A 21,756-nucleotide genomic window follows, 5' to 3' on the forward strand; every position below is an offset into this window, starting at 1 on the left:
TTTAAATTAATTGATTGTATTCACAGATACTTTCTATTGTGGAATTTGCTTGTGTATTTGCAAATCTGTTTTATATTTCTAGATATTTTTGTGAATTTGTAAATTTATTTTTTGTATTTGTGGAAGGTGTTTTATATTTACAGATTACACATTTACTCACGGATTGTCGATCTGTTCACACAAATAATATTGAAACAAATCTATCTCCATTCCCTTCTGTATGACAATCAGTTTTTCACTCCGCCCACTTTTTGACATGGCTGAACAATACATTTTAAGAAACTACTTCTTTTCAACTATAACCTGACCCTAACAGTATCCCACTGGATGTAATCAATGTAGGTTTGAAATTCTTTTAAAATGAGGGATGCAATGCATTCACCATGTCTGTTGGACATCAAGGACACACACCTTTAATTTGCTCAAATTACCAAAAATACGTTTCTGTCTGGTTAATTTTTAAAGTATATTTTTTGGGGCTTTTTATGCCTTTATTTGACAGGACAGTAGAGAGACAGGAAATGGGGGAATGACATGCAGTAAAGGCCATCCGATGGCCGTACATGGGGCACCTGCTTAGACCACTACGCCACACGATGCCCCCCCTTTGTTTATTTTACATAAACAATTTGTTTCTCAAGTATATGTATTATATCACACTATATACTGACAGTGGTATAAAATTTTATAACATATCTATACTACCCCACCCCATTGAAAATATTTACAAAGGCTCTTATGGAAATGTCAAAATACAAAAGCAAAAACTCTTATACTAAAAACTAGCAACAGTCCAATAAACATAACAACAAAAAACAGTATGTGGACACTTAGGAGGAAGCTGATAAAATGTAAAAGTTCATGATCCTGGAGAGAAAGTCTAATATTTCATTTCTGAGACTAGGTCTCAGGTTTCATAATGGTTTTCAGGGCGGGATTTCTTCACAGGGCAGTTTCTATACTCAGAAGATTCAATTTCCTCCAGATGGTGAGAGGCCAGTTTTCGGCTGAGGGGCGGCAGCCCGGTCATCACCTCGTAGATGGGACCCTGAGGGTGTGACTTCACACTGTGGTGTGCTTTGCCCTGACAGTCATCGAGACAGAAGGAAAACAAATCAGTGAACAAACAAAATGAACACACGCTCTTGATTTCCTGTGTTAAAATCAGTGTTTGTCATTTTCCTGAATAGGAAATTCTAACCAAGTCTAATTCTCACTATGACATGTTTTACAGTTACTTGTAAAACTCAGTGCAGTTTGGTACAACTATAAACGTATTAAAACTTAAAGAAGTAAAATAGGGGTCTCACTTTAAGAAAAAAACATGCTGAGAACTGCCTGCAACAAATTATGAAACTAGTGTGGTTTTTGTGGTGAGCTGCAGAGGAAGTGTCTGGCATGCTCTCAAAAATCAGGTGCTAATACATCAGTTATATTTTCCCCTTATTCCTATGTAGTCTTTGAGCAACACATTAGAAGCTATGAGTCCACTCACTTGATAAATCACCACAAATCCAATGAGGACGAGGAGGAGGAGAATGGCTACAGCTGCAGACAGAGCATACAGCAGAGTGGAGTAGTTGAAGCAGCCACAATCACCTCCTGTGGAGAAGCAGAGAGGGAGAGAAAAGAAAAATTAGAGAAATAAGAGGGTCAACTTCACTTCTGCAGCAGGACACAAACACTGAAAATAAAGCCAGTACATAACTGTAAGTGGTCGGCTCGAGTACAACATGTTGGAATTGCATAAACCACTGAGCCAAACTTCCTTCCTAGTTCTGTGCTGCAGTTTAAATGCACTGTTTTTATTTTGAGGGGAAATCAGCCATTGTGGTGCAGCTAAGGGTGTGTGTATTATCTGAAAAAACAGCTTAGCAACCAAAACACCTCATGAATAGTGACATAAATGGTGCTTAGCATCAAGTACTAGGAGGTGAAAGCAGTTGTGAGTGCTGGGTGAAAGTGGGAGATTAACTTAATGGCAAATTACATTTTACATCTCAAACACCAATTTTGATAAAGTATTTTAAATAATCTATTAATCAACCTCCTTAATTATGAATGTCAATGTATTATAGTCAAAAACGGTGATATTCTATATTTTTCTTATTGTCAACAAATCCAGAAACTCACGAAAAACATGAAACCAATAGGTTAAACAGTTTCCTAAAACAGCTGGTTGCTCAAACAGGAGTAAATTGTGCATTTGTTGGGGACTATTTTGAGCTGTGATTAATACAGATCTGTATGTGGGATGCACTCAAAAAGAAAAAAGAAAAAAAAACTGTCACCAAGCAACAGTGCAGCTCACTGATGTGTTATGTAATGTAATACTTACCTTATCCTTTAAGACACATAATTACGAACAATTTTCTGCTTCTGTGAATTAATGGTTTGTGGTATTGCTCAATTTTGCTTGTCATGCCAGCTATAGTGGGACAGCACTTCTCTGTTTTTCACTTTGCTTATATAATAAAACTTAATTATTAGTCTAATTGACTCATTTTAAAGCCTATTGTTATATTTTATTTTGGTTGTTAAAAAGAACATGCCTACATCACAACCCACAGTCTTTCACTTCTGCAAAAACCCCCAACCACTGTTGTCAACAGGAAAAATAAATATCACCAGATCAACTGACTGATCAACAGATTAATTATCCATATTACTTAATACCCCAAATTTTAATGAAAACAGATAAAAACTGTCATCCATTACTGGTGTACCTTATTGTGTAGTGTTATTAGTTGTGCACACACCCAGACATACAGTACAAACAAAAAAAAAGGAAACTTTGTTATTATGTAACCTTTTTACATATGTTTAAGAACATGTAGCTGTTTCACAATACCTGAGTCAACTTTATCCAAAAAATACAGCAAGACACTAGCAATATGAATATCTGCAGAATATTTACTTGACTTTTATTAGAAGCAGTTGTGTGAGTAGAAGGTGATTATTATTTCTCTGATTGATGACACCTGCTAATAAAGAAGAATTAAGCATAGTTTTGCCATCCTGTGAATATCTGGCTACACCTTGGATAAACAGTCACACTGAGGTAACAGATACACAGCATCAGTGGTAGACTAACAGGTCAGACACTGATAAGACGTTGAAACAACATTACAAAAGAGAAGAAGAAGGTTATTATGAAAAGAAATATTTGCATTTTTCGGTTTCAAAAGCCTGAAAAAATGTAAATTAGTTGAAGTAACCTGGTGATCAAGTCCTGCTGCAATGTGACCCACCTTGCACAGAAACAAAGAACACTCGTCTCCCTAGACTGGTGGAGTCGTCGGACCTGCCATGCATGAGCAGCTTGCAACTGTACATGGCACTGTCCTCTGGCTGCAGCTGCTGCAGAGTGAGGTTGTAGGTGATGCCACTGGGGCCGGGCGCCGAGGACAGATGGACCCTCTCAGTAGAGAACTGAGAGGAGGAGGAGGAAGGAGGACTCCTGCCATGGTGACTCTTTGAGTGGTACAACGTCTCCACTGGAGCCAAGCCCCTCTGTCGCTTTAGACTCACCCCCTCCACGGCCAAGCCTTCCTCATTTGGGGAGAAACAGGGGAGCACAGCAAAGCCCCCGGCACATGTCTCTACCAACCCTATGTCCACCAACCCATGGGCATCTCCAGAGAGGAAAGGGGGAAAAAACTGATGTAATGCACAGGGGCACCACTAGATCCTACGTTTAAACTGTGAGATCATTTGGAGCACATATATCAGCCATTGTCAGGGTGCATTGTCAGGTAGTAATACACTGTTTTGAACATTTTTTTAAGACAATATTACAGTAAGATATAAATTCAAATTATGTAAAAATGTATCATGTATCATAATCTACACTTGACTGTTGTAGCCAGGCTATTGAGACTAACTGACCAGAGTGAGTCATAATGGGTGAATATAATGTTTGTCAAATGAGGAAAAGTCTCACAATTTAGATTTCATGGTCAGAGCTGTGTCGAACTTTAGGAATTTCAGCTGTTAAATTATTAATATTAATATATTTTAACAGATTATTTTTTACTGACACACCCCAAAAGGTTTCACAATACTATTTGAGTACAGCATCAAAGACTTATTAATGTTGATGAATCATTTATCAACAGTATAATCAATATATCAGTAATGCTTAATTCATAAAGAGAACTTTTGGGTTGCCAGGTTATGTATATCCTCCTCCACCATAATAGGGGCCTATACTTTTTGTCTTAAATTATATCTTGAATTTATCAGGTCAATTCAACCACTTTCCCTCTGGCTGCAAACCTCCTGTGTGAATAAATTATTATCACTTTCAACTGAATAAATTCCCCTTTACAAGGTCATTTATGAGACTGTGGAGGTTAGTGGGAGCACAAGTGCAGAGAAAACAACAGCACCAAACACTCCCTGCAAATGTCAACCTCCTGTGTGTACGTGTGGCAGTTTTTGGCCTTGTTTTTGTGGTAGTGTTCAGTAGTTTCAGAAAGCTTCGTGTGGGTGACATATAGGTGAAAAGTGTGTGTGGGATGACATGAAAAAAAGAAACACTCACCAGCCTTAACAAGCAGGAAGAATTCAGTCCTTCCACGTACGTGTAGGTCTTCAGAGGCAGAGTTGGCCATGACAAACTCACAGTAGTAGCGGTCTGTGTCATCAGCCGTCAACTGAGAGATGGTCACATTCAGAGAGTGGCTGCTCGGGTCTCCACTGACAGTTGTGCGATTTTTGTCATCATCATTGGTCACAGAGAATTCGCTCTTGGTGTACATGAACAGCACCTCAACTGGACGCAGCCAGCTGCGCCTCAGGTAGACACCTATGGGTGAGCGGTGTCTCGGCTCAACTCCACAGGGAAGAACCACAGATTCCCCCTCATGCTTCTCGAAGAACACAATCTCACTGCGAACTTGATAGAAACCACAAAGGAATGTTACATACTGTCTGATGGAAATAGTGATTATATACTTATTTTAAAGAAGTGCAAAAGTTTCAAAGGACAAAAAAATAGTTATTGTGTCATCTTTGTAATCTCATCATCTTTATAAATCTTTATAAATCCAGTAGTAGTAAGATTCAACTTCATGTTTGACTACATTTCAAATGCACTTTAAAGAAAAAAAAAAAACACACACACACACACAAATTGTGAAATTTGCACCCACCAACAATCATATTTAGTAATCTTCCAACCAACCAGTCAATGTACATGAGATGGAAAAAATAACAAGTAGAATCTATTATGCTACTACAAACCATGGTCTAATAAAATTATCAGTTAATTTAATCTGATAGCCCAATATTATCGTTGTGCAGAAATGTTCATGTTATTTAAATACAATTCACATTGGGTATAGAAATCAGATGATAAAACCATCAGGCCAAACAACGAAACACAACTTACCAAACCCAGTTTGTGTGATTAACCACAACCAAACCAGGTACTGGATCGCAGTCATCTTTAACACTACCAGGAAACACTGATAAAATCCGGAGGTCAGAAGTCAGTGATGTAAACCATGACGGCCCAGACAAAAGCACTCAATGCTTGCCTTCACATTTTTAGGTTAACAGTAAATGAAACCAAGAGGAACTCCATGAAGCTCCACCTTCAAACCTCAAGGCGCAAACAAGAGGAAGCACACTCAACACTATGTATGATGGATCAGCTTCTTCTACGGCCATGTAGTAATGAAGAATGCCACATTACAGCACAGAGAGATGAGACAGAAAGAATCAGGATCAGAGCAACAACCAATTTGTGCATGTAGTTCCTTGAAAATCCTTTTTTTTTTTGATTACCTTTATTCACAGTCTTTTTTAAAATTTGCATTAATTGTGTTTTACATGCTTGAGAAAACTTTCCATACAGAAAATATTTTTGCATATTCCAGAGGAAATGATGCTGACTTCCAGTTTCTTAACAGGATGTATCTGCTTTTTGATGATTATTTGCATTAGTGGGCAGATAACTCCAAAAGAGGCCCACTGACTGAAGGGTCTGATGCAAACGACAGCGCTAGACAATTAACGAAAGACTTGACAGCAAAAACATTCAAGTCTCAAGTTTCGACTTGGTAAAATGATGAAATGAATCAAACACCACAGGGTGGGCCTGTGTAACCTCATCTCATGATGGGAAAACAAATAAGTGAAGTTGTGAAAGAAAAATGTTGAAATGTTTTGCCATTTTAATGGTCAGAAATAAGAGACTTGAAGACTTTCAAATGTGTTTGTTTTTTGTTGTGACTTCAAATAAACTTAAGATTACTGGCAGTGCGATACAGGCTTTTCAACTTTGTTTAAACACTGAACTTTGGTTTAGACATGAGAAAAAGTTATAAGAGACAACAAATGACGCAGCAAAAAACTGACTGTGGGGGTGACAACACCATCTGAATGCAGAAGAAGAAATGGAAACAAGACAGTAAATAGCTGAAATTTAGGGTGCACATACAAGGAGGTGCAAAACTGAAGCCTAAACAATGCACCTCCATTTTTCATCTATAAATTAGATTCAATTCTAAAAGTATAAGTAGTTTATCTCTGAAGCAAAATCTCCAGCAGAGCTATGTCACATACAACTAGCTGTTAAGATCTGCTGCATTGTCCAACTTGTCCAACAGGAAACCACAATTCAGTTTATATCTTGTGGTGTCTTGTGACTGCTTATAGAATGCTACAGTTTAAGACGAGTGCTGCAGTATCAGAGGCTGCAGCTGTTATACCGTTTCTCTTAACTGCCGCTGAATGCATTCATAAAACTCTAACAATTCTTTTAAACAAATTGAGGTGTCATAATACATATGAAATTTAGTGGAGCAAGTCTGCCATCACTAACACTTCTAACCGCAAATTCAAGGTCACAAAATGTATGACTAATTCCTGGAAATGTATGCAAATAATCTACATGGTGAAGGAAGCAACAAAATTAAACATGCAAATGCAAGCATTAAGTCCTGAAATGTTTGTTTCCATTTAATTACATTTTATACTAACATTTAATGGCTATAGATCCTTATGTTTATATTTCATTTCAAAACATACATAAAATTTGTATTGTATTGCTAAATTGCCAATATTAATACCATCTTAACATTGAATTATTTCTATTCATAACCACAGAAAAAATATTTAAACTTGAGTGTCCAACCTTTTGACTGGTACTGCATATTTATTACGATTAGAAAATAACATTTTAAGTTAGTTACTACTATGAAATGTCATCTTATTTACAAATTTAAGTATATACTGTGAACAATAACAAATGTATGAGACTGATGTCTAATAGGGTTTCTTTCCATGTATTCCATAGGGTCAGTGGGACTTATGTACACCTATTTAAGGGGCCTGTATTTTTCATCTTTTGCCACTAGGCGGTGCACTGGTTTCTGAATGTCCACACACACACACTGAGCACCTTAATGTGCTGGAGTGTCCAAGAGGTGGATTTCACCTTGTTTTAAGCCAAAAATGGAAGAAAAGACAAGCAGCAGAAAAATGATGAAATTATTTTATTAAAAAAATAATAAACTTGAATCTGACAGCAGCTGCAAGCTAGTTACAGTAACAGGTCTGAAGTCCACATTTATTTGAAGTGTAATACATTTAAACTTTATCCATAACCCTTTCTACTTGGTCAAAAATTTTAAAGGGTCACGTCACTCTACAAAGACATAAAAAATATCCTCTCTTCTAGTGGTAAACAGTTAATCTTTTGTTGATGTTGGGTTTTATTTGTACAAGTTTTGATATGTTTATTCCTCCATGTCAAATATTTATAGTACTCGCTATATGGAAAAGTCACATTAAAAATTTCAATTGCAACATAACTTTGCAGAGTATTACTCAGCGATGAAATACCCCTCTAAGAAGTCAGAAGTCAAAAAGGTTGGGAACCACTGTGCAAAATACCACTAGAGAAAAGCAATGATCTTATTTCTCATTAGGGTGAGATGACCCTTTAACATTATGGCCCCCAAATACACACAACCTTTGTACCCATTGCTGATTACTTACCATGTTAGTCCATTTCATAGCAGACAGTATAAGACCATACAAATCCAACATTTACATGTCATCGCCCAAATCTTTGTACCCTTTGGTAACTAAAATGAAATGAACACGTCACATAAGGCATACTCTTCCATCTCTTTAACATACCACCTACAGTATGTACAAGTCTTCAATTATCTTAATATGTAAATATATATTTTAAACAATACATTATGTAACACAAGGCCTAGCATCCAGTTGAACAGGACAGACCCACACTGTAATAAACATCAGGTACTTACTGGGTTTAACTGACCTGTCATGCCAGCTGAGTGGGTTTTAAGGCTGAAAAGCTGATATGGATGGGCTACAGACAACAAAAACAAATACAAAGCAGTAAGTGATATGGGCAGAGTAAAAACTTGTGCCACACACTAAATATCTACAGATACTCCTGCGCCATGTTTTTTTTTTTTTTTTTTTTTAAATTCCCGTGTGCAATACAGGCCAATTTGTGCACCTGCCATCTACATGTTTGCATGAACAGACCATTCTGAGATTTCTGTACAACAGTCTCCAACACAGGATCACTGCAGATGCCATTGACCAATGATTAAATGAAAGTTAGAGCAGAAAAGATGTGACAAGAAAAACAAAACCACCCAGCAACACAAACTAGCACTGCACTAAATACCAATCTAACAAGACTGTGTTGAGATCGCATTGGTGTTGATCTACTGTCACACTTATGTTGCAATCTGAACACTGGTGGGAGGGTATTTCCGTGCGACTATTGTGGCTTCTTGCTTGTGTTTTTTCTTGTATAGTCATTGCACTTTAAAACAGTTTTGTGGGGATGGATGCGTACTTACAGTAAAGCAATTTACACAAAGACAAATGAAGAACCTACATTGCTGACACATCAGATGCGTACACTGCGATAAGGAGAAAATCTAAAAACAAATAACTCTCCAACCTTGTCTGTCAAATTAAAGTAAAGCCTCAATGAACTTCACATTCCAAAACTGAGCTTTACAAAATTGGAATTTAACACAGAGCTATTGTATTGTTGGGTTTGATATTTTGTTTGCCCCCTCCCTGTAGTGCATGGGGACATGATTATGACATATGGCAAACACTAACATTAAAGCATTCATGCATGTTTGAGCACTGTATGCATGTACAGACAAAAATCAGGAATCAAGTCTAGTTTCTCTTTTTACTGCAGTGCAAGTATCTACAAATATCATAATTTAATCTGCAGTTATTTCCATATCATGGGTAACATGCGGTATCTGTTACCAGAAGTTGGCCAACATCTTAGTTTTGGGCAGGTGGTACACAAGATCTTAGCAAACTTACTTCACTCTTTCAGGAATTATATATGGTAATTTCTTAATTACTTTAAGATCCAGTCTTAGTGAAGGTGAACTTCACAAAAAGAGATGATGGCAAACTTGGTGTTTAAATAAGTGATTCCTTTGAATATCTGATGAAATCCTGTAACTTAACAGAGCCATAAGAAGTCTAGAAATACAACATCAGTACAAACCTTCATGACTCACCTCCACGTACGTCAGGACAAACCAGCATTGGATTTCAAGATGGATTTTATTACAACAGATTCATAAAACATTACAAAGGATGCATACAGGTACCCTTTTAACCAGGAAATATTAAAAACAAACCTGAAATAAGAATAAAGCTAGAGACTGATGAGTCATGGATTTGTAACCCTACTCAGTTGGAATCATCTTCATTGCTGAGACCCTCACCAACCAAGGTTGGGGACGCAAGTCCAACAGCACCTAAGCGTGCTGTGAGGGCCTCAATCACTCTACCAAAGAAATAAACACAATAAACAAAATGAATCAAATGTTTACAAGAGAAACTTGCCTTTGTAAGGGGGTTGGTACGTTCATGTAACTCCAGCAGCTTCAAAAGAAATATGAATCATTTTACCACACTTCACTTCTATAAACCTGAGTGAAACCTATGGGAAAAAAATATATATCCTCACATGTAGGCAAATAGCCACAAAATAACTGCCAGGAACTTATGTGGTGTTTGGCTGTTTTCCAATATAGATGTTACATTAAATGTCCATGTGTTCTTAACAAATAATGTTTGTCTTCACCACCACTGGTTTTACTGCTCTTTGCTTGCAGCTAGGTTTGAAAAAGCACAAGGATGAGAGAAAGGTGTTAACCTCAAACCTAATGTGGTGGCTGCTTTGCTGCTTCAGTAGCGTCCAGCCGGAGACATGACAGGCGGCCTCATGCCCATGGGAGGGCCTCCCTGGTAAGGGGGCACCATAGGAGGACCCTGCCCATATGGAGGCATCCCTCCTGGCATGTAGCCTGGCATACCCTGAGGAGGAGCACCATACTGACCTGCAGAGGGAACACAGGGATACCAGAGTGTAAAAATGTTGCAGTTTTTACAGATTCAACAGATGATGTCAGTCAAAGTGTAGGTTATTTAAATTAATTCTTATATGTGCTGCCATCCCTCGCCTAAATTAAACAGCATTTCCATTGGGTGAGAATGTGTCTGACACGGACATTGTCCTACCTAATGCCATTTTCTCACATGAACACCGTACATTGAGAAGATCAATACCAATTTCATGCATATGGTTAAATTGGTTAAGCTGGTTAAGCATAAATATAAGTAGAAGCAGGGGGAAACCTCTACTCAGGCAGTCTGAATGTAACTAAATGTGCCACAATCAGTGAGCTTTAGAGGTGTCAGAAAGCAGATTTAGTCACTTTCAGGCTAGATATTTCCACTCTTTTTGCCAAGCTAAGCTCATGGGCTGCTGGCTGCAGGCTTCAACAGACAAACAAATAAACCTATTTCTCACATCAAACTGTTGCTTTAAAGAACATCTAAAAGGGTATTTTCCACAGATTGATTTCCTAACAAGTATTTTCTTACCATGCATGGGATGCCTCATGCCAGGCTGCTGTGGTGGCATTCCTTGCTGTGGGGGCATTATGCTGCCCACAGTCGCCACTGGGGGAGCAGCCGCATGGGCCTGGCCCGGCCTGGGTATAAGACGCTGGTAACGGGGCAACTGGGCCTTCATCTCCTCCTATTGGCAGGGACAACACACAAGGCAAACATTCAGACTTAAGAAACACTGGGATGCCCCTTACAGTACAAAGATAAACGCTCACAAAAATGATGAGGAATTGGGTACCAATGTTGGCGTGCCCTTATTTCAGACTGAGGATATTCAAGTTCAGAATCATCCTTTAATATAACCACAAAACAGAAAACTACTAAGAGTAAAGATATACAGTCTAAATACCATATTTTGGTGAAAATTCCATAAATATCTAATTTCATTATGAAAACTCATTCTCTCCTATCACTAAATATACTATTATATGTATCAGTCATTACTTACTGTGAAAAGGGCAAAATAGAAAGCTCAAGCAACTTACCAGTGAGATATCCTCATCAGGGTGGATCAACTTACTAGTTGCACTCGTGGTGGTGAGGGTGGCAGGCTTACTGGTCACTGTGGCTGGGGGTTTGGCCACAGTGCTAATAGAGGGGTTAGAAGAAGTGGAAGAGGAAGAGGAGACAGAGGGCTGGGTGTAGGCGGGGAATGTTGCTTTGGGAGGGTCGGAGGAGGCGGCTGTACTGTGGGAGTTTGAAGCTGCAGCTCCTGAAGCGCTCTGCTGGGCCTGTGCAGACACAATACAGGTAACTGATTGGTAAAAAAAAAAAAAACAAAAAAAACAAAACCAGTTCATACCTTTTCAAAATTAAGAAGGGGAAAAAAAAAAAAAAAACCTTTAAAAGACACAGAGCGGTCAACAGATGATGCCTTTGTGATAATTATTATGAAGCAAATTTATACAAATATAAACCTAGGATTACATTTTTTTTTTTTTTTTAAATACACTCTGTTACATTTTTATTCATGATTTGGTCAGTCTGAATCGCATGACAAAATTATTAAATTATTTACCCATTTGACCTGAGAATTATATGTTCCCAATAAAATTAATTTATATTGGAGTCCTAACAACAAATTATTGCATGTTACATGTAGACTTTACCCTGGAGTGCAAATTTTGCATGAAATGAGCCAAATCCTTTGAATTCACAAAAGCAAATAAATCATTAGAGGAAACACAAATCCTCAGATAAACACATAATCAATTTGCATCGTATTAAGTCATCTCAAAGCATGATGAGTGGTTTTTGCAGAATTCATGCTCCAGAGGTTAGGAGGGCAGGTGATGCAAACTTAAATCCATGTAAATCCCTTGTTATACCTCATTCTGTGTTAATGAAAGCACATGCACAGTAATAAAGCTCCCAGACAAAAAGTATGCCAGTACTTGTCAGGGATAATTATCCTCCAACAGCAATATTATGGCCAACGTGCTTGTTTTGATGCACAAGTAGGTTTACGAGGCAAATACTGTTAGTAATCAGCCTAGTTAATAAATCAGCAACATGCAGCTGCCACAGTCCAAGTCAAAGTCCTGTCTGTGAGCATACTTGTGGCGTGTTAGGAAAGGGAGGCTGGGAAGAAGCAGACTGAAGGTCTGCAGGAGCAGAAGAAACAGCTGCTGTGCTGCTGTGAACACCAGAGCCCATCTGCAGCATGGTGGAAAGGAGATCACAGCATTGGCATGTAACATGTCCAAAAAAATCTATTAAAAACTCAATTATGAGAACAAAATATTCTACATATTAGTGACACTGATTAAAAAAAAAAAATTAAGTGGGAATGAGAAAGTTAGAAATAAAGGAACAGCAGATTCTAGAGAAAGATTAAACGGGACATCAGAAATTAACTGAGTAGCTTGGAAATAAAATGTTCAAAATATTCCTGAATGACGCATTTATATAAAACCATACTAAAGTTTTATTACAAAAAAGTAGGCAATTTTCTACCCTGACTAGAAAAAAGATTGTGTTTATATTCTGACTATTCCTGAAAAGAGAGAGTGCAAGTTGTGGGGGGTTACACGGTGCCCACCTGTGCTGCACTGGGGAAGAGAGGTTTGGTGACTGTGGGCTGGGCTGCTGGTGCTGCCTGTCGACTGGGTATCGCCCCTGCTGCGGGGGCAGGGGCCATGTGGGGCATCCCTGGTCGTGGAGCCAGGTGGGGTGGCATTCCTGAGGGATTACCCAGACACCTCCAGTTAACATTATTCCATCAACACATTGACAACGTCTAAAGAAAAAGCTAAATTAGAAAAAAAGGAGTGCAGAATAAGGTAAGACTTGCCTTCACTTCTTAATAAATCTTTCATTTGAATCAACTATTTTGTAAACTGCTATGGCTCTCAGGGTTTTAACACACATTACACACCATCAAGTTTAGCTAAATCTGCTGTGCCAGTGTATAAAAGTAAGCAACATGAGTTACACTTTCAGTCATGATCATAGTTGAAAAAAGACAGATAGATGGGGTTAAATTCAATATACCAGGCATCAATGTTCTTATGTGTAGACAAAACTCACCCGGAGGAATACCAGGCATCCCTGGCATCATGGGAGGCATCATCCCTCCCATTGGCATCATCCTAAAAAAGTCAAAAAAACAAAAAATGAGTGATTTGGCTAATAACTACAATAAAAATCTCTGTTATACACTAAAACCTAGAACTTGTTGTATGAGCATGACCAATAAACCCAAATGGCCAAAAGCTATCATTAATCCCAGAATGAATGAGGGAGCTCTTACCCTGGTGGCATTCCATGCATAGCAGGAGGCATACCATGCATCATGGGAGGAACGCCTGGCATCATGGGAGGCATTCCTGTAGACATGACATTTTCTGTTAACTAATAATTCAACACTTCATCACTCCACAAGAGAAGCTACATCCCTCGGCAAAAAAAAGAATACATATGCAATAATACCACCACACTCTCCCAACTTTTCCCTGCTGTATTGGTTGCTGTATCAGTTACTTTCACACAACTTTGCAACATTTTTATTAAACTGCAGTTCTGAATCTGCTGGCATTTTGTGTTTGAATGTATTATATATTGTATGAAGACTAAACAGTTAAACCATTAATAAATCATCAAATGTAGACATATGAGGAGAACAAAATAAAAAAAATGTAGAGAATAGTGGGAGGGATTTAAATATGACGTTATAAATTAATATAGATTCTAAATCCATAAAAGAAAAATTGAAAACCTATATCTGACAACTTAACCACCTCATTATCAGTGTGAGACTAAGTCAAAGGTCTGCAAGTCTCAGGCCATAAACATTGAGTGTTAAATTTGAAAAAAGTCACAAGGGATCACAAATCATAAACATTTGTATTCAATACCTTTCACCAACACATCCCTTGGTTAAAAAAAAAAAAAAAAAAAAAATTGCGTTGCCACAGAGATCCACCATAATACAGCACTTAAAAGGTATCAATGCAAGTCATATCGCACTGTAACGCATCCTTGCCTTGATATCCTCCAGGAGGCATCCCAGGTGCACCAGCCACAGGAGGCATCCCAGGCTGGGCCATTGGAGCAACGTAGCCTGCTTGGGGCTGGACAGCAGCTACCTGCTGAACTGATGGTCCTGCTTCATCGTCATCATCGTCCTCATCAGAATCATCCTGATTGTTTTTCTTCTTTTGGCTCTCTGAAAACCGAACAGTAATACACATACATGCTTTCACTTGTATTAAATGTCAATTGATTGAGGTTCTACAAAGGATGATGATGTTTGTTTTATTTATGTTGTTTTATCTAAGCTTTAATCCACAGAAATACAATCACTGTACAGGTGTACAAACCTTGTGATTTCTGTTCTAATGTTCGTCTTCTTTCCTGCATGTCTTTCTCTGGAATACCCTCCATGCCATAGATTTCCAGCTCAATGTCTGTTCTTCCAGGAATTGCATTTGGTACACTGTCAATCGTCTCTTTGTGTACCTGAAACACATGCAAAGCGAGTCAGAGCATAGTACAATAACAAGCACAGTACATTCATTATCTACTTTATGAGGACAGCCAACTGCCCTTTTTGACCAAAATGTTCCAGGAAACATGGAATGAAAGACGCTAAAACAGGATAAATGACAAGGGCGAGGCACCAACCTGCATGCAGTGAATGGCCAAGCCTGGGCCGGTGTACAGCTTCTTGTGGCAAATATGGCATTTAAAATGCTTTGCCTTCTGATGCTGAATGAGGATCTTTTCATCATCAAAGTCTCGGTTACAGTACCTTGAGGAAGGAGTTCAGGATCATGTTCGAAGACTGGAAACATGAGCATAACACACCATGCAACACCCAAGTTCATTAAGGGAGTGAATCACACACAAGCTTTAAATAAAATCCCAATGCTCCGAGACGTAATCCCTATTTACAGTAAAGGACCGGGCATCTTAAGTTATAAGGTTTCACAAGTTTGTTTAAAACAAAGTGTCAGAGTGGACTGAAACGATTAGCTAACTGGCTTGGTAGATCGAGAGAAAATACATCTGAATATTTTTATTTTATGTCAAAAATATACTTATAATCTATGGGGGTTTGGTCTGTTAACGGGGCTAGCGTTTCACACAATTCTGTCGATATACAGACCAAACGATTACTCTTGAACATAATCGACAGATAAATCGGTAATGAAAACAATCGTTAGTTGCTGCCTTGTTTCAGACTAATTTATATCGGCCTTAAAGCTTGAAACACAGATGCTACCCTGAATCTTCAATGTACGGCTATCAGATTAGCTAACATCGGAGGCAGCCTTAGTTTCCTTAATATTACCATCAATTCAACGCTTTCCACTACCGTGCAAATGCACCCGTCGCCCAACATTTTACAGTCATTGAGTGTAGGCTGGAAAAAGCTATATAAGCTAGAAATAGTTAAGCTAACGTTGGCTTACAAACCGAAAACAATCGGGCAGGCTAGCTTAGGCCTTCCTTTTGTCAAGCTAACGTGTAGCGTCTGGCATTTCTACGTCTGTATTTTCTCATCCAGCGCAAAGGATACCAACACCATGGCTTCATCTGCTTCTTCTTTTTCCGTCCCATGTTTAAGGAATACTGAGAAAGAGGTCTTAAAACGGTAAACACTGGTCTTATTATCTGTTTGATGACAGCATGCTGTAGTCCCGTGACAACGCCGAAAATGGCGCTTCGCTGGAGGAAGTTTGAGACTAACGGTGAAGTCTCGCGTTGACAGAAAACACGGGAGGTTATAAACACGCTTCGGGTTTGGAAGACTGACATCAATTATCAAAATATTATCATTTTGTACACCAATGATCAGGGTCAAAATAACAACTCACGTTTATTTTTATTATCATTAAATCTGTCGATTATTTCTCCATCTACCACTTTGTTGTTTGGTCAATAATAAGTAGGAAAATTCAGAAAAATGTTCCTCCTAATTTCCAAAAGCCCTGGGTTACATCTTCAGGTGCATTGTTTTAACCGATTAATAGTTCAAACATGTTGAGTTTACATAATTAAAGAGACTACAGAAGCCAGAAAATATTTAGAAGCTGAAACCCAGATAAATTGTTTTTTTATTTCTTATAAAACAGTCCAAGTCGGGTTTCCTCACTAAGGTTTCGTGGTATAATGATAAAAGGATTTTCTCACAGTCTAAAAGTACCGATATGTAAAAGTATGCTTCACCCAGTTCGTTCCCTGAAGTATATTGATCATTGTAAAAGGAGAGGATGACAAAACCATGACGCATCATTTTGGCCGGATTAAATCCCGGTGTCATTTCTTTCAGATGTCTATCTCTATTCTAGACCTGAAGACACTGAATTTGAGTCCAGTGACAGTAGCCGACGACTTCTCACACCTCTGCAACTTGTCGTTCATTTATTGTCCGCTTGATGGAGACAACGTTGCAGAAAGAGAAAACAATCCCCTGCCATGGCATCATGGATTGGTATTCAATCTCTGATTTTGAGAGACTGTATTCTGTTCAATATTACATATGACAACCTGTAAACACAGAGTCCATCAATGTTTTTTGTATTTTTGTCTTGAATGCTCTCTGCATTCGAGTTATATAAATCTTCTTGCTTCAGCATTCAATGCGTGCATCAAACTCAAAGGTGACAGTTTGGGGAACACCCTTTGAGAGTAACAATGTTTGAACAAAGTGGGGTCCCTAAATAAATGGTTTTACAATTTTGCTGCGGAGGAACCGATTGACCTGCACAGAGCCCTGATCGCAACCTCATTCAGCACCTCTGAGATGAGCTGAAATGCCAACAAGGGGCAAGCCTTATCACCCAACAAAATGAATGGCAGAGATACAAGATATGAGGCTGATGATAATAAAGGGGCTAAAATAACTAAATACTAATACTAACACTATTATTATTATTATTCCATGACAAAACAGAGGCAATTATTGTAATTTTTACTCCAACACATTTATTTCACAGCTTTACTACTTACTTTGCAGATCCAGATTAATAAAACAAAATATAATCAACAAATAAATTATGACGTATCATTATAAATTAAGCTGCCCATAAGTATATAAAGTAATTCAAATTAGCCACACTCTTGCCAGCTGCAATATGAAAGTTGATGTTTATACATGAATGCATTTAATAATCATAATCCAATAATATATATTATTCAGAAAATTCATAATAACCATTTTAAGTGCATCTTAACACCAATACTTAGGTAAGATTACTTAAATAATATTTGAAATGCATGACTTGTAACAGATTGTTTCAACATGGCAGTATTACTTTGATTTAAGTAAAAGATCTGAGACGCCTACTTCTTCCACCACTGATCATTATGACTGTATTAAAACAGTCGGTATGTTCTCGTTGGAAACATTGGCAATAATTATTCATCAGACAGTACTAACTGTCAGCTTTAGTCTCTGTACTTGTCTGTAGCGAAAAAGGTGTGAAATGCATATTAAAACAGGACCAAATTGTAACAAGTGCTGCTCTCAGCAGGCAGCATAAATGCAGAGACACTACAAATGCATTCAGACTGATTTTCCTTCCTTGCAGATTCTCTTGTCTCCTCTTCCTCACCAAGGTGAATGATTACCTCTGAAACTGGAGATTCGAAGCGGCTTTCCTTGGCTGCCTAATGAATTTTTCATTCTACGGCTTTAAAATCGCTACTCTCCATATGGTTTCAACGGCTAGACAGAGAAGACGTTCAGTGGCAGCTTAAGGGGTCCCTTCTCTGAATGAATTATGGCTGATTCTTGTATGCTCACACATTTCATTGATCACTTTGACATGTTTTTTTTCGCAAAAGCTCTTAAACCTGGCTCTCGACTCTGGGGCCCTGAGCTCTCGCTTAACACTGGGTTAAAGCTAATCTGGTTTCAAGGCTTCAGACCTGCTTAGTTTGATCACATTTCTTTGTAGAATGGGAGGTAATTCCTGTCCCTGGATATTGAATAAAACTGGCATTTGTGTGTGTGTGTGGGCATGTGTGACTTGATGTAAGGTCACAATAAGGTTATTTGGCACAATGACTTGTGTTTAAATGATTAAAAACCTTCATTCACATACAGAGACATGCACGTATGTCCATACACACATCCATGCAAGAAATATGACAAACAAACTTGACACACTTCTATTTCTCTCTCTATTTTCTTTTTGCTAAACAGCTAAATCATGTAAAAGATTACCAGTAAACCTAGAGGACAGTCGAATTCATTAAATCCAAAGAAATCATATTTTGTTTCTGTATAAAACTGTTTAATGTACTCCAGTATGTACATATCAAATCTACAAAATATGCACAATGTTAAAATATTGTCAGTGATTTACCCCTCACTCAGTTTTGTATCATAGCCCTTGTTATGTACAATCCCAGACCATCTTCATAACCAATTTTTTTTAAATAGGATACATACAGGATATAGCTAATATATCACAATGCAGACCAACCAAACAATTTACACAACATACCAATATCACCAAGTAAAAATAAAATCAACAGCAAATGCATGTTAAAATATTAATTTGTATTTAATTACATTATAATAACGTTTGTGCGAAGCAGTTACCACTGTAACATGAGGTTAAAGTACAGTACAGTTTGAGACTCACAGCTTAGGGCTGAGGTCGTTTTCTGTCCCAGTTCAATCAATTAACAATTTAAGTTGTGACAGCAGCTAATGAGAGAGCATTGATCCCCCCCCCCCCGAACTGAGAGTGAAACGACCCCAGCCCAGATGTAGTCGAGGTCAGGCATGTGTGCTCTTCTACGTTTGGTAATGAGAAAAATACTTAGATTTATTCAGAGTGGCCCAGTTTACCCATTGGTGAATATTTTCATTAGTCCAATCCCACTTTGCTCAATTCACCTCTTCACCAATCAATAAATTAACCTCCGTCACTTTGAAATTTTTAAACATTGCAAAAATCACTGCAAATGCCCAAAGGGGACAACAGAATGACAAGAACTTGACTGCACTTCTGGGCTGTTCCAAGGTTATTTGTGAGAAATTCAGATCAAGATCATGAAAAATTACTGTTACATTCGACTGACTCTTTACAGACAAAATTAGATAAATTTTTCTTACACAAAAGCAATACTTGTCGGGGAGATGTGCTCTTCCCCTGGTGCTTATAGCAACATTTTGGCATCATTTTTGAAAGCTTAAAGTCTGAATGGCACTTCTGCTTCTTTTTTTTTTTTTATCTGTACACACAATGGTACAATTGTCGCACTCCTTGCAAACACACACACAAAAATGTCAAAGACAAAAGTTTGAGGTTCAAATAGCGCTGAACACAAATTAATCCTTCTCTGGGGAAGTGCCAAACGCTGAAGGCAACACTTGAATAGCAACCCACATTTTGCTTCAAAGGTAAATTCATAATAACTTTTGAAGGTTGCTGTAGCCTATTTATTCTATGCTCTCTCTATACTGTGAAACTTGAGGGGTTTAGCTACCCTGCTTATCAGTTTTATGTGTACCACTCATGTGCTGCTTGTAATGGTGACAAAACACCAGCTAAGCCTAAATTCTCATATGATCTTATTCTTTGTGTACTAAAGAAGAGGGCACAGGCAGATAGCATTTTTTTAGGAACTTATTTTGTCTGAGAACAGTTTATACTGCAGGGTTTTACTGCTGTCACCCTACACAAGGGGCAACAGTGCAGTAATACTTTCACAGGCTGATGTCTCCATGAGTAGGCACCGTTGGATTGAGGAGGAAGAGGCAGAGAAGGTTAAGCGATGTGAACAGGACTATTCCTGCTTGATCCTGTTGTGTTAGATCCAAGTGTTTTCATTTGTCAACACATTATTTCCAACAAAAGTCCCACAAGCATCCAACAGAGATGAAGACAAAGAGTAGGTGGAGGTTAGCGATGGGAAGGCTCGACCCTAGAAGGTAGCAGGTGAGTTGAAAAATGTATGATGAGACCAGCAAAGAGGGTTGTCAGCTATCCCTGCATCAGAGCACTGGATGTAAGAGGAGGTTGGCTGTTAGACAACTCTGATCACCCCACGGTGAAGTTCGTAATATGAGGGGTGAGGTGACCCATCCAGAGAAAGGTCAGGCATCTACTGATGCAGGAGTAAAGGGGATACAGTGTCTTATCTGCCTTTATTGGCAAGTCACGGTGGCGGAGGCAGTCGCACGTCAAGCAAGCTGTAGGCAAAAATGTTCCAGAAGACGGCGCAAAGCACAAACAAGGTGTAGACGCAGAAAAAGATCCAAAACAGGGACTGCTCCTGGAGTCGCTGCTCGTAGTTCTGCAGGACCACCACACCCAGCGTCAGACCTACCATCACCCCTCCCAGGTGAGCTACAAAGCTGGGGTTGGGGCACGGAGGAAAGGCCGGAGGGTAGAACCTCAACCACACCGCCCGACCAAACTCCACACTCACTGTGAGCAGAGAATTACACATTAGTAAGCAGTAGGCATACATTATATGTAGTTCTTGACAACTAGCATATCAAAATGAAATAGTCCTCTCTAGAAGGCAGAAGAATTAGAAGTCTGAAGTCCATGACACCAACGATGAGTTTAATCTAGCTGAGACAAATGCTGACTGTTTATTTCACTTCTTGACCAGAATGAACTTTAAATTCATGTAACTGCTATTGGACAACTACCACTAAGGACAGTTTTGTGTTGATTAAAATATCCTAATATTTATATTTTTCAATTCTTTATTCTTATGAAGATCGGGAATTCTTGGCTCATCTCCACATCGCCTCTCAGCAATATGGGCCAAGAGCAAACACGTCTTGTAGTTGAGATACAAAAGAAGTCCCTCAATGGTCTAAAATAAAACAAAACTTGGGAGGTTCCCACTAGAGATTTTGGTCCTGTTTTCAATACCTCATTATGGTCAAGGATGTGTTAAGTTGTAAATTTTCAACTAACTTTTGCCTTTGGAGCAACATCATATTTCTCAAACATGGAACCTTTGCTGGATGGAATAACAGTACAACTCTTCTGCTGGAAAATTGATATAGGATGTTTTATCTTTATTTTTTATTTTCAACAAATTGCACAAGAAAAATAAAATAAAAAATTACCTGATCTACAAAGAGCTACTGAAAAAAAATCAATATTGCACCAACTCCATGACTGAAAATAGCCCTAAACAAATACACTATTTACTCCTTTTCATATAACAGTTGCTAAGTTGCTAACCCCAGTGGCCGACTGTCTGTTTGGTCTTTTCATGGGATTTGTTGACAGAAAAAAGAAAGAAAAGAAAAATAAAATAAATAATAATAATAACAATATATATATATATATATATATATATATATATATATATATA

At 38.3% G+C, this 21,756-nt stretch overlaps 3 protein-coding genes across 6 annotated transcripts in view; all 3 read right to left on the minus strand.

Annotated features, from left to right (window-relative positions):
- Positions 1–384: 384 nt before the first annotated feature.
- cd7al (cd7 antigen-like) lies at positions 385–5,627 on the minus strand. Its single transcript, XM_023400900.2, has 5 exons — positions 5,396–5,627; positions 4,547–4,900; positions 3,252–3,635; positions 1,496–1,602; positions 385–1,084 (listed from the first exon to the last, which is right to left on the minus strand). The coding sequence occupies exons 1-5, from the start codon at positions 5,448–5,450 to the stop codon at positions 908–910; spliced, it is 1,077 nt and encodes a 358-aa protein (XP_023256668.1). The 5' UTR covers positions 5,451–5,627; the 3' UTR covers positions 385–907.
- A 3,951-nt stretch (positions 5,628–9,578) lies between these two features.
- znf207b (zinc finger protein 207, b) lies at positions 9,579–16,135 on the minus strand. 2 transcript variants are annotated; one of them, XM_023400911.1, is made up of 11 exons: positions 15,977–16,135; positions 15,079–15,205; positions 14,775–14,913; positions 14,438–14,620; positions 13,706–13,781; positions 13,483–13,544; positions 12,995–13,134; positions 12,511–12,609; positions 11,439–11,684; positions 10,927–11,083; positions 9,579–10,379 (listed from the first exon to the last, which is right to left on the minus strand). In XM_023400911.1, the coding sequence occupies exons 1-11, from the start codon at positions 16,015–16,017 to the stop codon at positions 10,228–10,230; spliced, it is 1,422 nt and encodes a 473-aa protein (XP_023256679.1). In that variant the 5' UTR covers positions 16,018–16,135; the 3' UTR covers positions 9,579–10,227. The 2 variants fall into 2 exon arrangements, with proteins under 2 accessions (XP_023256679.1, XP_023256680.1); XM_023400912.2 differs by lacking the exon at positions 12,511–12,609 and having other exon boundaries at positions 15,977–16,133.
- A 2,541-nt stretch (positions 16,136–18,676) lies between these two features.
- The window catches only part of rhbdl3 (rhomboid, veinlet-like 3 (Drosophila)), a 60,468-nt gene continuing 57,388 nt past the window's right edge, over positions 18,677–21,756 (minus strand). For all 3 annotated transcript variants that reach the window (XM_023400904.2, XM_087172512.1, XM_087172511.1), the window contains one exon: positions 18,677–20,846. In XM_023400904.2, the coding sequence (XP_023256672.1) occupies positions 20,575–20,846 (272 nt within the window). In that variant the 3' untranslated portion in view covers positions 18,677–20,574. The remainder of the gene's footprint in view (positions 20,847–21,756) is intronic.

This window comes from Seriola lalandi, unplaced genomic scaffold (genome assembly GCF_002814215.2).
Source record: "Seriola lalandi dorsalis isolate HSWRI2012SDOR001 ecotype SW California unplaced genomic scaffold, Sedor1 jcf7180002053069, whole genome shotgun sequence".
Classification (NCBI taxonomy): domain Eukaryota; kingdom Metazoa; phylum Chordata; class Actinopteri; order Carangiformes; family Carangidae; genus Seriola; species Seriola lalandi.

Excerpts from the sequence above, each read along its gene's own strand:
- znf207b (XM_023400911.1), bottom strand. The coding sequence starts at position 16,017 with ATGGGACGGAAAAAGAAGAAGCAGATGAAGCCATGGTGTTG. Across the intron at positions 15,206-15,976 it reads CAGATGAAGCCATGGTGTTG|GTACTGTAACCGAGACTTTG; the intron begins GTATCCTTTGCG and ends TCCTTCCTCAAG. Across the intron at positions 11,685-12,510 it reads CCTTTCCTAACACGCCACAA|GCCCAGCAGAGCGCTTCAGG; the intron begins GTATGCTCACAG and ends GTGTCTGCACAG.
- cd7al (XM_023400900.2), bottom strand. The coding sequence starts at position 5,450 with ATGACTGCGATCCAGTACCTGGTTTGGTTGTGGTTAATCACACAAACT. Across the intron at positions 4,901-5,395 it reads AATCACACAAACTGGGTTTG|TTCGCAGTGAGATTGTGTTC; the intron begins GTAAGTTGTGTT and ends GTTTCTATCAAG. Across the intron at positions 3,636-4,546 it reads CTTCCTGCTTGTTAAGGCTG|ATGCCCATGGGTTGGTGGAC; the intron begins GTGAGTGTTTCT and ends TCCTCTCTGGAG.